This window comes from Solanum verrucosum, unplaced genomic scaffold (genome assembly GCF_900185275.1).
Source record: "Solanum verrucosum unplaced genomic scaffold, falcon-dt-bn FXZP01000177.1, whole genome shotgun sequence".
NCBI classification, from domain to species: Eukaryota; Viridiplantae; Streptophyta; class Magnoliopsida; order Solanales; family Solanaceae; genus Solanum; species Solanum verrucosum.
The window spans coordinates 1-13287 of record NW_026020401.1 but is presented as its reverse complement, the minus strand read 5'-3'; the positions used below and the strand labels follow the sequence as shown (position 1 = coordinate 13287).

The 13287-nt window shown below is 35.3% G+C and overlaps 3 protein-coding genes across 3 annotated transcripts; all 3 read right to left on the bottom strand.

Annotated features, from left to right (window-relative positions):
- Positions 1–532: 532 nt before the first annotated feature.
- On the bottom strand, positions 533–4771 carry LOC125840009 (acyl-coenzyme A oxidase 4, peroxisomal). The gene is made up of 12 exons (XM_049518989.1): positions 4536–4771; positions 4164–4270; positions 3918–3995; positions 3704–3827; positions 3499–3572; positions 3352–3411; positions 3115–3224; positions 2587–2746; positions 1877–1953; positions 1098–1269; positions 925–1017; positions 533–804 (listed from the first exon to the last, which is right to left on the bottom strand). The coding sequence occupies exons 1-12, from the start codon at positions 4633–4635 to the stop codon at positions 673–675; spliced, it is 1287 nt and encodes a 428-aa protein (XP_049374946.1). The 5' UTR covers positions 4636–4771; the 3' UTR covers positions 533–672.
- Positions 4772–6192: 1421 nt separating this feature from the next.
- Positions 6193–10106, bottom strand: LOC125839978 (lysine--tRNA ligase). Its single transcript, XM_049518940.1, has 16 exons — positions 9954–10106; positions 9685–9742; positions 9465–9533; positions 9193–9358; positions 9024–9117; positions 8784–8869; positions 8592–8710; positions 8410–8490; positions 7920–8045; positions 7550–7832; positions 7368–7464; positions 7118–7274; positions 6885–7028; positions 6731–6799; positions 6500–6643; positions 6193–6414 (listed from the first exon to the last, which is right to left on the bottom strand). The coding sequence occupies exons 1-16, from the start codon at positions 9989–9991 to the stop codon at positions 6331–6333; spliced, it is 1815 nt and encodes a 604-aa protein (XP_049374897.1). The 5' UTR covers positions 9992–10106; the 3' UTR covers positions 6193–6330.
- Positions 10107–11554: 1448 nt separating this feature from the next.
- Positions 11555–13148, bottom strand: LOC125839867 (uncharacterized mitochondrial protein AtMg00810-like; the record flags this gene model as incomplete). Its single annotated transcript, XM_049518851.1, has 3 exons — positions 11555–11569; positions 11660–11803; positions 12354–13148. Coding segments are annotated over 3 exons (954 nt in total), but the record flags the coding sequence as incomplete, so codon positions are not given.
- Between the last annotated feature and the right edge of the window lie 139 nt (positions 13149–13287).

The following is a 13287-nucleotide window of genomic DNA, read 5'->3' as shown; positions in this document are numbered from 1 at the left end:
ATTAAAAAATTAAACTCACTTTCGTTAGAGAAAAGGGTATATGTGAGCCATTTGTATAACAATAGGGATATATATGAGCCATTTTTATAACGATGATATATCAGCTCTAAATGACAAAGTTAAGGGATATATCAGACCCTCTTCCCTATAAATTGAGACTAGAAATATCACACTATTAAGAGTGATAGAAAGGTAAAAAATAATTGCTATATTAGGTAATTTTGTATATTCAGCATTACACTTTAGCCTGAATGCTTTACATCAAAACTTAACATCCATGTCCATACCTATGCACATCAAAACTTTTAACAGATTGTTTGAATGATTGTTGTATATTATTTCATAATCTCTCTTTATTTGTGTCTGAATATTGTAATATGAATACGAGTTAATTGGTGTGAGTTTTTCAAAATCTCAAATAAGAAAATTCATATAAAATCAGAAAGATAACTCCAGATACTGGCTTACATAGCCAAATCGATACGTAATAATGAACAAGTTCACATATAACAATGTTACACTTTATTCTAATAGACTTATTTATGATAATGATCCTGGAAATTAAAAGAGATTAAACATCCTCAAGTTTGTTCCCTTTTTTCAGCACAAGTACTCTAATGTGCACTGAATTCAGCAGAACAATTTCCAGAGAATAGGAAGATGGTCGAAGCATTACAGACGACTCTGTGGCCTCAATGGTGCTGGCTTGAAGCTAGGAAGACCTGTAATTTCTCTACCTGTTACTAGGGTGTTGATATCATAGGTACCCTCGAACGTATAGATGGGCTCCAAGTCACAGAATGCCTACAGATATGGAGAAACGAGACCACAATAAGTAAGCTGCTGCTGAAATGAGATCTACACAACTATACAAGTAAAAAAGAAATATGAAAATAAAGTATCCTGTGGTTTTCATCCACAAACCTTTGCAACTAGGAAATCCGCCAAGATACCATTACCACCAAGTAATTCTCGTCCAAGAGAAACGGTCTCTCTAGCCCTCAAGGTATTCCATGACTAGAAAAAAACGATTTGTTAATCAGTGCAAAAGATCAATCCATAACCACTTTAAAAATCTGCAGAATAAGGTCTTATACCTTCCCCAAGCTAGCCTGACCAGGAGTCATTTTACCACTCTCGTACAACTTGCAAAGGCGCCATCCAACAAGAAGCATAGCCTGAATGTTTCCCAACATCTGCACCAGCTTCTGTTGATTTAGCTGGAAAGCAGCCAATGGAGCTCCGAATTGCTTCCTCTCTTTTAAATACCTTGAAGTTAGAAAATGATTTAGCCCATAGAAATGTTGAACTAGGTAACACTATATAAAAGCATTGAACGAAAGATTGAGGGGTACAACAGAATGCTAACGGAAGTTCTTCTAACCCGCTTCATGTTAAAGGTATTCTAAATAGAAGCTACTAACTTCTAGGATCACTTTATATACAATTACTTATTTCTTGAGAGATTCAATGAACTATAATATCTTATAGATTGACTGTTCTATTATACAAAAAAAGAGAAGCTTGGTTCACTAAGCTCCTGCTATGCACGGGGTCCGGAGAAGGGCCAACCACAAAGGTCTATTTTATGCAGTCTTACCCTGCATTTCTGTGAAGTAAATAACTTTCATGACAGATTATATGTTGAATGATGAGACATGAAAGATGCAATAACTATGCTTCAATTCGTAACCTAGTTCTTTTCCTCAAATCCTTATCAAAAGGACATCATAGACAATAGCAATCTCAAAAATGAACTTCCCCTATTTTACCCAGCAGGAGTTAACTTGAAGTCATTTAAACCAAAGTGCATGCAGTATAATAATTAACTATCGTTGGGGCCAAATAAAACAAGTGATCTAATTTAAACTACTACCTGTGACACATATCATATACACCCATTGCAATGCCTATAGGCATCCACGCAACCATGACACGTGATACAGCAAGCACCTATTCAAGGAACAAAGTATAGACTGTCAAAGACAATTTCAGCTACTTCAGTAATTGACGTAGCAAAATATTGACAATAACGTAAAAAGGACAGAATTTTAAATCAAAGAACTTCAAGAAAGTTGAATGGTAAAGATGCATGCTTGGATTATTGGGAATAAAGACAGGAAATTGTTATAATGAGAACAATGACTTTATCAATTAGTATGACAATTGAACTGCAAGAAAAAATGCATTAGTAAACTTAAGATAGTGATCAGAGGAGTTTAAAAATTAATCCATTTTTCCTCCTTTTTTGTGGATAGCTATGTATTTTTCCAAAATGAATCTTCTTTTTTCTTGTTTAGGGGGTTGGTGCGTTTGGTGGAGGATGGGTATATTTTCAAGAATATAAATAACTTTATTAGCATCACTACAAGTACACATTAATTCATTCTCTTAAGGTTTAAGGTCTAAATTCACATGGTAAGTATGTGATTCTTGTTCCCTTGTCGGACCAACCATTAGTGAGAAACCTTTTAGTATATAAACTAACAATAACTTCAGGATGGTACTTCTGCTCAAGCTTTATTAGTAAACAAGCATATGTGCACATTTTGCATCATCATCCTCAATTAAGCATCACAGCCATACCTTACTTGTATCCTTGAAAGAATTGACACCTGGTAGTCTATCCTCATCAGGAACAAACACTTTCTTAAAGAGGATATCTCCATTTTGAACCATCCGCAGCCCAATTTTGTTTTCTATTTTAGTGGATTGCAAGCCTGGAGCATCCTTCTGTACAATGAAACTGAGACAAACACAATAACCAATTTTGAGACAAAAATTAGAAGTTCAGGGCAGAGGGACATACAGAATGTATATTTCAGTGAGAGGGGGGTACAAGCAAAGGGACCTCCTACAAAACTCAGTATTATAGTTATACTTCTAGAATCCATACTGGGTATAGGAACAAGTAACAACCAAATTGTTCTACAAGGTTAAAAGAAAAATAAATCCCAGAATTTATCCTAAACTAAACCCAAGTCTCAAGATGGTGAAAGCTAGTAAACACTGAATTTTATATCACAAGACACTTTCAGAATGGTTTCAAGTCATGCTTGCAATAAGTGAAAGATGTGGTGGACTTCATTATCTAGAAAGCATACTGTTACTTACCCATTTATTTGGTTTGTGGCTGTGTTTCTAGCAAATATAACCAACACATCCGCAAAAGTGCTGTTTCCTATCCACCGTTTTTGCCCTTCAAGGATCCAACCTCCTTCAACCTAACCATTAGAGATTGCAAAAGAAAGGGAAGGGGCACATATTAAGCAGCCTTTTACCCTAAAAAGAACAAAATAATGATGAACGGTATATACATTAATAACCAGGATTAAATTTTAGATTCTAGACCTTTGTGGCAGTGGTCCTCAAAGCACTTGCATCACTTCCATAGTCTGGCTCAGTTAGACCCTAATTCCCAAAAGATTAAGATTATAACTACTTATCGATAGAAGAACAGATGCTAATGCAAAATCAACAACTAACCAAGCATCTTACCCAACAAGATATACTGCTAAGTTCAGCCAGAGATGGTAAGTATTTTTGCCTTTGCATTTCGGATCCCAATAGTCCTATTGTTGAAAGAAAATCGATGTATAAGAAGTTGTATATCGTTATTTAAGACGATTACGTCTGAAATTCCCAAAGCTCCAAATAAATAAAAATGGTGCAGACAGAAACTTCGGTTAATAAACTAATTTACCAATAGTGAGCATTGCCAAAGATGAATGCACCAAAATGAATGTAGAGCAGCTTGCATCAACTCTGGCAATTTCTGCTAGGGCAATGGCACTTCCAGTTACTGATAAACCTGGACAACCATACCCCTGAACCAGAAAGTAAATACATGCGTTATAGAAATTGAGAAGGATTCATTAACTGTAAATCTGCCAATTCCTACTGCTATATAAAAACACCTTTATAGTGCCACCAGATATGTGCAAAGCACCAAGTTTCGGAATGACTTCAAACGGAAACTCTGCTTTCTCCCAGTACTGCACAATCAAATCAAGAAAGGGATAAGTATCCAATGCTCAACCTTTTACTTGGAAATTCGAGTTCATTGGGAGAATTATGAGTATGTCTTTGTTTTTTATTAACTATAATTGCAACTAAATATTTAGCACATACAGGAAATACAGAGAACTACGGAATACGGATACCTTTGTCATTATAGGAGCAATTTCTTTTTCCATGCACTCTCTCACTTTCAGTCTGACGGCTTTCTCTTCAGAAGTCAAGAGATCATCAAGCTGATAATAGTCTGAAGCTGTAAAGTTTACATCCCAGTTAGTGAAACCCCTAGCATTGTGACCACAAAAATGATCTTATCAAATGCTACCAAGAGCTGATCAGCTCGAATATCAAAGTACCCCGTAACAAAGATAACTCAGTCCTTAAAGGAAGAGATCAACACAAATTTTTCATCCAACAAAGCAGTCTCATCTAACAATATTCAAAAGAGTACTGAGCTTCTTTCTTCAAATAACAAACGGTATAAATACACAAATGAGTAGAGTAAAAATCAATCTTACTGCATTTAGGAAAGATGGACGCTGGTGTTGCTTGAGGAAATGCAACAGAAATATCCAAAGCTGGTAGATCAAAATAGAAACTTTTCGCCTCTTTAGACATTTCCTCTGCATTACGTTTAAAAAAACAAGTCCTTAATCAAATGAATCACACAGAGAGTCCAAAGCAGCAAGTAAGTAAAACATGCTCAAATTAAATAGCAAAATACAAACAAAATTACTTAATCAACATCGCAAGTACTAATTTAGGTTCAAATTTGACAGCTAATTACAAATATCTAAGCTTTTTCCACCATCCAAATATTCTAAGTGTAAAGCAAAGAAATGAACACTGACTATTACAGATATCTAAGCTGTAACCGATCTTTTGAAAGAAAATTGTACCTCTTTGCTCTGCAATTCAAAAACTTATACATATGGAAAAAACCCATTTCCAAAATCACATTTTTTTCTCCGTCATATAACCTTACCAAATTTTGAAAAAGAAATAATCAAACAATTCCGGTTACCAAATCCCAATTATCAAAAAATAAAAACGTAAAAAATGAAGCGATCAATTTTCTCTGAAAAAAATGAATGGAAAAAAGAAGGCACCTTGAATTTTAGTTGCTGGAACTTTCATGGATGAAAAAAGGAAGAATTCTGTCGACTCTTCAACTGAGAGAAGAAGAAGAAGAAACTGTTACGATTCTCAAAATGATGAAGATGAAAAAAAATGAAGGATATAAATTTGGCACGGAAATCAAGGTTGGTACCCAAGATATTGATGATTGATACATTTGATTTGATCATCCACGTCACACTATCATAATATGAAAAAATAATATAAAAAGCACTATTATAAATTGTAATAACTAATAATTTAAAATATTTAAGCACATAAAAAATTGAATCAAATCTCAAAATTTTACAAATCAAACACTTTAAAATAGATGAAGTACATATATCATCTAAAAAATTTACAAATTATAATTGCTAAGTAGGAATTGTTGACTGGTTATCTTTTTTTTTTTTTTTAATTTGGTGTGTTGAAGCCTGTATGGAAAATAATATTGCAATGTAGAAACACCTAAAAAGTTAAATAAGGCAAAAATAATTGATCTAAATAGAACATCTTTTAAAGTATAACCATTATTAATATTATAATTGCCTTACTAATTGCGAATCATCTTTTTGGGTCAATTTTTTTGAAAATGTAGATATTCTGGTTAATTTCCTAATATTCACGTGGTATTTTAAAATAAAATATTTATTTTATCTTTCTAAGTCCATAAATTTTGTGAATTTTCCTTTTCGAGTCAAATATGTATTAAAAATGAATCTTCTTTATTTGGTTAAAAATTAAACTCCCGCCAATCAATTCATAGATTTGACTAAAAAAATAGAATAAGCAATCTGTACTGGAAATTTGTTGATGAATAGTCTAGGTTTGGAAATGATTTGGAATAAGTAATTAATATTGACGGTAAAACATGAAAGTAATGTTGTTTTTTTTTTTATTTTGATATACAAAATAACGAGTAAAAGTGAAAATATATTTTTAAAGTATGTGATCATGTAAAAGTGGACGAGAAAAATATCTTTTATTGATATTTAACTACATTTTCAAGAGATGGATACATTGACACTTATTAACTTGTCAACCACAATGCACTTCCTCTCAGAAACTAAAAGTAAATCTTTAATATGATAACATTGTGTTCATATTTTACATTGAGATACTAGTAAATGAAAATTCTAAACAAATTCTGGGAACTGATTTTGAAAGTTTTATGTAGAATTGCTCAATCAAACTTGATCATGAATGAGAGAACACACGATTGCTCGCGCCACTTGGTAAAATTCTTTCATTGTGTCTCATGGCTGGAAAGAGGATAACTTCCTGAGAAGATAAGAGAACAATGGGAAGAGTAAGAATTGATATGTGTTTACATTTTAAAATCTTCAAGAATTAGAGTTTACTAAACCTTGACATTTTGTGAATCTGTAAGCAACATTGTAAGTCTATCAATCCCCATGCCTAGTCCACCAGTAGGGGGCAATCCATACTCCAATGCAGTAATGAAGGATTCATCCAAATCCATTGCCTCGTCGTCTCCTAATTGTCGGTCCTGATATGATGAAACAGCAATGTTAGTTAAGCAGGAAAATGAACCTCATATGAGTCTCTTAATTGGTAATGTAACAAAGATATATACCTTTAATTGTTCAGCGAAACGTTCTCTCTGTGCTGCAGGATCATTTAGTTCAGTATAGGCATCACATAGCTGGAGAAAAATGAAACAGAATGAGCTGATTATAGGGTAAGGTGAAATAGTACTATAGGATCAACGTCGAAAAATACAATATTACCTCTCTTCTGTTAACAAATAAGTTGAAACGCTCAGTCAAACCAGGTTCTGATCTGTGTGATTTAGCCAGTGGGCTCATGATCTCAGGATGGTTGATAATAAAAGTGGGATTTATGCAGTTTACTTCAATAAAATGACCAACTAGCTGGGAAACAATCACACAGGTATTAGTACATCTACAAGATATAGTAAAGACAACAGTATGCTTTGGCAAGGTAGGAACTAGGAAGGGACCTTATCGAGTAATCGTGTTGTGGTATGAGGTGGAGGGCATTTGACATCAAACTTTTCACATACATCTATCAAGTACTTATTAGCAGTTTCACTCGATAGATCACTAGGTATACTGATGTTAGCGACTTTCTCCAACTCCGACAACATATCAATCTTTCTGCAATTAACAAACAAGAGAAACTCCAAACATTTAAGTAAATGCTAGTCTGGAAGGTGAAGTTTTACACCATTAGTCACATATTCAATATACCTGAATGGAGGAGTGAAATCAATTTCTATCGGTTCATTATCCAATCCATTAGCATGGTACCTTATTTTATAGCTTCCGGTTAGTTCCTTCACCATACCTAAGAGCAATATGCAAAAATCAAATCCATTATATCAACGGATTGAAGACGAAAAGCAATCTAGATAACTATTTGTGATGCTTACCTGATAGTAGCTGCTCTGTCAAATCCATCAAGTCGTTGTAATCAGCGTAAGCCATATAAAGTTCACACATTGTGAACTCAGGAGAGTGAGTTAAATCCATTCCTTCATTCCTGAATTGCTTCCCCATCTCATAAACACGATCAAATCCACCAACAACCAACTTCTTAAGATAAAGCTCGGGGGAAACACGCATGAATAGTTTTGTGTCCAACTCGTTATGGTGAGTGACAAATGGTCTGGCTGCAGCTCCTCCAGCTGTCAAATTCATAGAAGGAGTCTCCACCTAAAACAAATAGAAAGCTGAGTGAGAAAAGAACACATTAATCAGAAGAATAAGTCAGCATTGGAAGAGCTATTTGTAGAATTAAACCTCCAGAAACTCAAGACTATTGAGGAAATTCCTAACGTAAGAAATGATTCTGGCACGAGTCCTGAATAAAGTTCGAATATCTGGATTCATCATTAGATCTAAGTACCTTTGACGATACCGAGTTTCCTGAAATTCACAATGTAACACAATTAGAATACTGTAATTAGATGCTGGACACCAGATTAACCTAGTATGGTACTCCAATACAATTGAGAAATTCTCCTTTTTTCCACTCCTAATTATCTCCCTTCTTTGTCTTCGTGTGACCTATAGGTCACAGGCTCGAGCTGTGGATGCAAACACTAATGCTTGTGATAGGGTAGGTTGTGTACATCACAGCCCTTGGGATGCGTCCCTTCCCTGGACCGTGCTAACATGGGATGCTTTGTGCACCGGGCTACCCTTTTTTATCCATTCTTGGTCTGTAAGTGGGATGGCGAAGGGGCTTCCATTTAACATTTGAAAAGCCAAATTCTTGATATGATCATACCTGATCCCTTAACACATATGACTCGGGGTTTCTCGGATCTCCTGGAGTCCAAGTATCATTAGCTGTTGTTCCTTGGAAACTCTGTAAACAAGCAACTCCTTTGAGTCATGTATTAAGAATCATTGATGTAAAGTTTCTAAACAGACATAAGATAGGTTTCCTTATAGTTGTGGGTGTTTCACCTGTGTCCGAGTTTCATCTACGACAGAGGAGGTCAGCCGCCTCGGTAACATGTGTAGGCAAGGGGCTAGAGCTATAAAGGATTTTGCAAAGATACTTAGCTCTCCTCTCTTACTCTTTCCTGCAGCAGAATGACACTTTAGTGCCTCAAAAATCTTAGTTTTCTTTCTATAATTGGATTTTAAAGGACTAACCAGGATATCCGCGGACACCAATTATGTCACCTCGCTTCACTCCAGAGTGATAGTTAGAAAACTGAACAGCATCCACATCAGAATCCCTACTCAACATATATAAATGAGATGCTGTTGGATCAAATGTGTTCCCTACGCCATTTTTCGTTAGTGATAACACAACTTAAATTGAAGAAATAGCAAGTATTTTATAGAATGTCTTCATCTCATCACTCGTTGAGCCCAAGCAACTCAATATACCTTGCACTAGCCAGTACTTGTACTCTCACCCCACCACCAAGCATTTCATAGAAATAGAGTTTTGACGATGATGCACGCTTGCTTATCACTCTCCCTACACGAACACGAATAAAAACTATTGAAATTTCAAACTCTAATCAACTTTTAACGGAAATCATAACCTGAGCACCTGCTAAGGAGATATCAATGTCTTCAGGAAATTCTCCAGTATTTAGATGAGCATATCTGCTGATAAATTCAGGAATAGACATTGTAATGAAGAACTTATGTGGATATGGATTGATTCCAGATTCTCTCAACGACTCAACGTTCCTCAATCTGTTCGCCAGGTATTGCTGCCACAAAGAAATCAATTTTTAACCATTTATCACACCGTGAAATCTCATGCTCATCGAGGGATAAGTTCGAACTGAAGTTCAACGAAATGGTAGAGGTACTTACAGTAGGATCCAAATTATCATTCTCAGGTAAATTGTGTTGCTCCATTTGCCTTTTAGCTACTGGTGCTGCCTGTACATCCAATCGGGACAAAACTCATCAGCATGAAGACATAAAAATGTACACTTTCACTTGCAACGCAAAGACGGGGTAAATCCCTGAGAGATAGTCAAGCATCACTGATAACAGAACATAAACAAAATACACAGAACAGAAGATTTACCTTCTTTTCCTGTTCAAGGTGCTCCTTCTCCTTTGCCTTCTTTTCTCTCTTAAGAGCACTTTTTCACCAAAGGAAATCAAAACATAAGAGCAACATATATTGTTTGGTAACATTTCATTCAAAATATCTAAGTCCAAAAAAATTAACAAATTGTAAACTAAATATACAAAAGTTATTGTCATATTCAGAGCACATAGATTAACTTTTACAATTGCAAAAAAGAAACTGAAGTAAAAGACAAAAAAAAAAAAGAGGCTAAATCACCATACTTCTTGCTAAGTGGCTCTGTTGAAACAGATGAATCCATTAGTGACTATAGTTAGACTTAGCAATTTGATGAAATTAGTAGAGGGTTGATTATGTAAGTACTTAATCCAGGATTAAACAAGTTGATAATCTTTTAGTAGAAATTTGCCAATAAATAAGGTTTAATGACTTAGGATTACTAAACAATGGAGTGATGGACAAGAAATATGTCATTGTCATTCTTCTTATTATATAATATTGATAGTTTAATAGTAATACTTTTTCATCACAAAGTAATTTACTCATATCCATTCTCCTTGGTTGACAAGAAATTAATTTCCATTTTTCTTAGCATGATATACCACTTTTCCAACACAATATTAATATAGTAATACCCATTAATGGCCCTACCAAGGCTCTTTTACTTTTTAATTTGTTGTTGCTAAATTCAGGCACCTTCAACTACTAAATGGGTCCAGGTGAGCACCAAGACTAAATACTTGGGGTCTTTAATTTAAGGTAACAAAGAGAACGACGATGATATCATACATTGTAGTGGCGTAGAATGAACGAAATGGAGGCTCACCTCCAGGGTCTTGTGTGATAAGAAGGTACCGCCAAAAATTATAAAAGATAAGTTCTATAGGAGGGTGGTTAGAACGATTTTTTTTTATGGAACAAAAACCAGAGTATTAACCTGTTATGAATTCTCAGTTCAGAAGATGAAAATCACAGAGATGAAAATGTTGTGGTGTATGTATGACCATACTAGGAGAGACTAGATTAAGAAAGTAGATATTCGAGAAACGGTACGAGTGGTCTTTGTATTGGACAAGATGATTGGGACGAGACTGTGGTAGTTTGGGCATGTGAAGAATAGGAGTGTAGATGTCCTAGAGAGGTGTGAGTAGTTGGCAGTGGCGGGCGTCACAAGAGGTAAAGGTGGGCTAAAGAAGTATTGGGAAAAAGTGATTAGGCAGGACATGACATGTCATGATCTTACCAAGGTCCAAGGACATAACCTTAGATAGGAGAGTTTGGAAGTCGTAAATTAGGGTGTAGAAGGTTAGTTGGTAGTCAAGCGTTCTCTCGTTCCATGCTGGATAGGCTTGGTGGTCATACTAGGGCCTTCCTTCTTACAAGTAGTATTAGCACTATTCTTATATAGTTTCTTGTTCTTCGATCTCGTTCGACATGGTTTTTTGAGCTCTAATTATTGCAATAGCTCGTTTTGTTATTGTTCTTTCTCTTGTTTGTTGCATAACACTCTCTCTTTCGCATTAATTTGTTATTGTTATTGTTATTGTTCACATGTTTGTATCCCCTTCTCCAAACTGTTTGACCGACTTTATTTAGGCTGAAGGTTTACCGTAAATAACTCTTCTATCTCTACGAGATAGGGGTAAGATCTACGTACACTCTACCCTTCTCAAATCTCACTTGTGGGTTTATACTGAATATGTGTTGTTGACAATATGTAGCATTAAAGAATTTCTTCTATCTCTATGAGTTAGGGGTAAGATCTACGTACACTCTGCCTTTCTCAAATCTCACTTGTGGGTTTATACTGAATATGTGTTATTGACAATATGTAGTATTAAAGAATTTTAATATTATTCAACCCCTAGGTATCACATAGCTGGAGAAAAATGAAAAAGAATGAGCTGATTATACGGTAAGGTGAAATAGTACTATAGGATCAACGTCGAAAAATACAATATTATATTACCTCTCTTCTGTTAACAAATAAGTTGAAATGCTCAGTCAAACCAGGTTCTGATCTGTGTGATTTAGCCAGTGGGCTCATGATCTCAGAATGGTTGATAATAAATGTGGGATTTATGCAGTTTACTTTAACAAAATGACCAACTAGCTGGGAAACAATCACACAGGTATTAGTGTCAATTTTCTGTTGAATGCCTCTCAAAGTGAGAGTCTTTCCATTATATAGAGAAAATAAAGATTACACATCCCTAAAGATCCGTCATTCTATCCCTAAAGATCAGCTATTCTATCTCTACAAATTTGCAATTCAATTCCTCAAAATCTGCTTTGCTATCCCTCCAAATCAGCTATTCTATCACAATATTTATTCCTTTGATTCTACGACAAATGTTTATGATCATGCTAATTTATATCACTATATAATTACATTAATATATACAATCATTTAGTTTTCCATCATGCTAACATCCCCCCTCAAATTGATGTTGGTGGATCATGAAGCATCAATTTGCCTACTAGAAATTGATGGCGTTGTCGGGCCATGGATTTTGTAAACGCATCAGCTATTTGAAGATCACTGGACACATGTGGAAGAGTAATGACTCCTTTATCTACAGCTTCTCGGATAAAATGACAATCCACTTCTATGTGTTTGGTCCTCTCATGAAAAACTGGATTAGTAGCAATCTGAATATCACTTGTATTGTCAGCTGGAGAGGAGTAGGATGAGATTGAGGAAATTCAATCTCAGCAAGTAATCCACGAAGCCATACAACCTCGGAGCAAGCAATAGACATGGATCGATATTCAGCCTCTGTTGAAGATTTTGACACACGATCTTGCTTTTTACTCTTCCAAGATATCAATGAATCTCCAAGAAACATGCACCAACCAGATATTGAACGACGAGTATCAGGACATCCCGCCCAATCAAAATCACTAAAAGCATTAAGACGAATAGGAGAACCACTTGGAAAGAACAATCCACGAGTAGATGTTCCTAGAAGATACCGAATGATGCGACGAACAACTACCAAGTGGAGATGATGGGGAGCTTGCATAAATTGACTAACTTCTTGAACTGCAAAAGAGATATCATGCCGAGTAATAGTAAGGTAATTTAGACTCCCAACTAATTGTCGAAATATAGTTGGATCAGGAAGAAGATCGCCTTCCTCACAAGGATACTTCACATTCAATTCCAATGGAGTATCTACGGAGGAGGAATCATGAAGACCAGCCAAAGAAATCAGATCTTGAGTATATTTGTGTTGGTTTAGAAACACACCTGAAGCAACATTATGAACTTCCAAACCCAAAAAATAAGTAAGAGTATCAAGATCTTTCATATGAAAAGAATCTTTAAGCAGTTGTTGTAGGCTAGTGATTAGTGAAGAATCAGATCCTGTGATAATAATGTCATCTACATACACCAAAAGAAGAACACAACCTGTAGATGTTTTCCGAAGAAACAAATATGAATCATATTTGCTCTGCTCAAAAGAAAATTGTAACAAAGTAGACCGGAACTTATCGAACCAAGCTCTTGGAGCTTGTTTTAATCCATACAAAGACCGTTTCAACTTGCATACATCTGATGTAGGCGATGAGAACAAACCAGGTGGAGGTTTC

Coding starts and splice junctions, on each gene's coding strand:
- LOC125840009 (XM_049518989.1), bottom strand. CDS start 4,635: ATGTCTAAAGAGGCGAAAAGTTTCTATTTTGATCTACCAGCTTTGGAT. Junction 3,996..4,163: donor TTGCTCCTATAATGACAAAG/GTATCCGTATTC, acceptor TTGATTGTGCAG/TACTGGGAGAAAGCAGAGTT. Junction 1,270..1,876: donor GTATATGATATGTGTCACAG/GTAGTAGTTTAA, acceptor TCTAACTTCAAG/GTATTTAAAAGAGAGGAAGC.
- LOC125839978 (XM_049518940.1), bottom strand. CDS start 9,991: ATGGATTCATCTGTTTCAACAGAGCCACTTAGCAAGAA. Junction 7,833..7,919: donor ATAGTCTTGAGTTTCTGGAG/GTTTAATTCTAC, acceptor TATTTGTTTTAG/GTGGAGACTCCTTCTATGAA. Junction 6,415..6,499: donor CAGATTCACAAAATGTCAAG/GTTTAGTAAACT, acceptor TTATCTTCTCAG/GAAGTTATCCTCTTTCCAGC.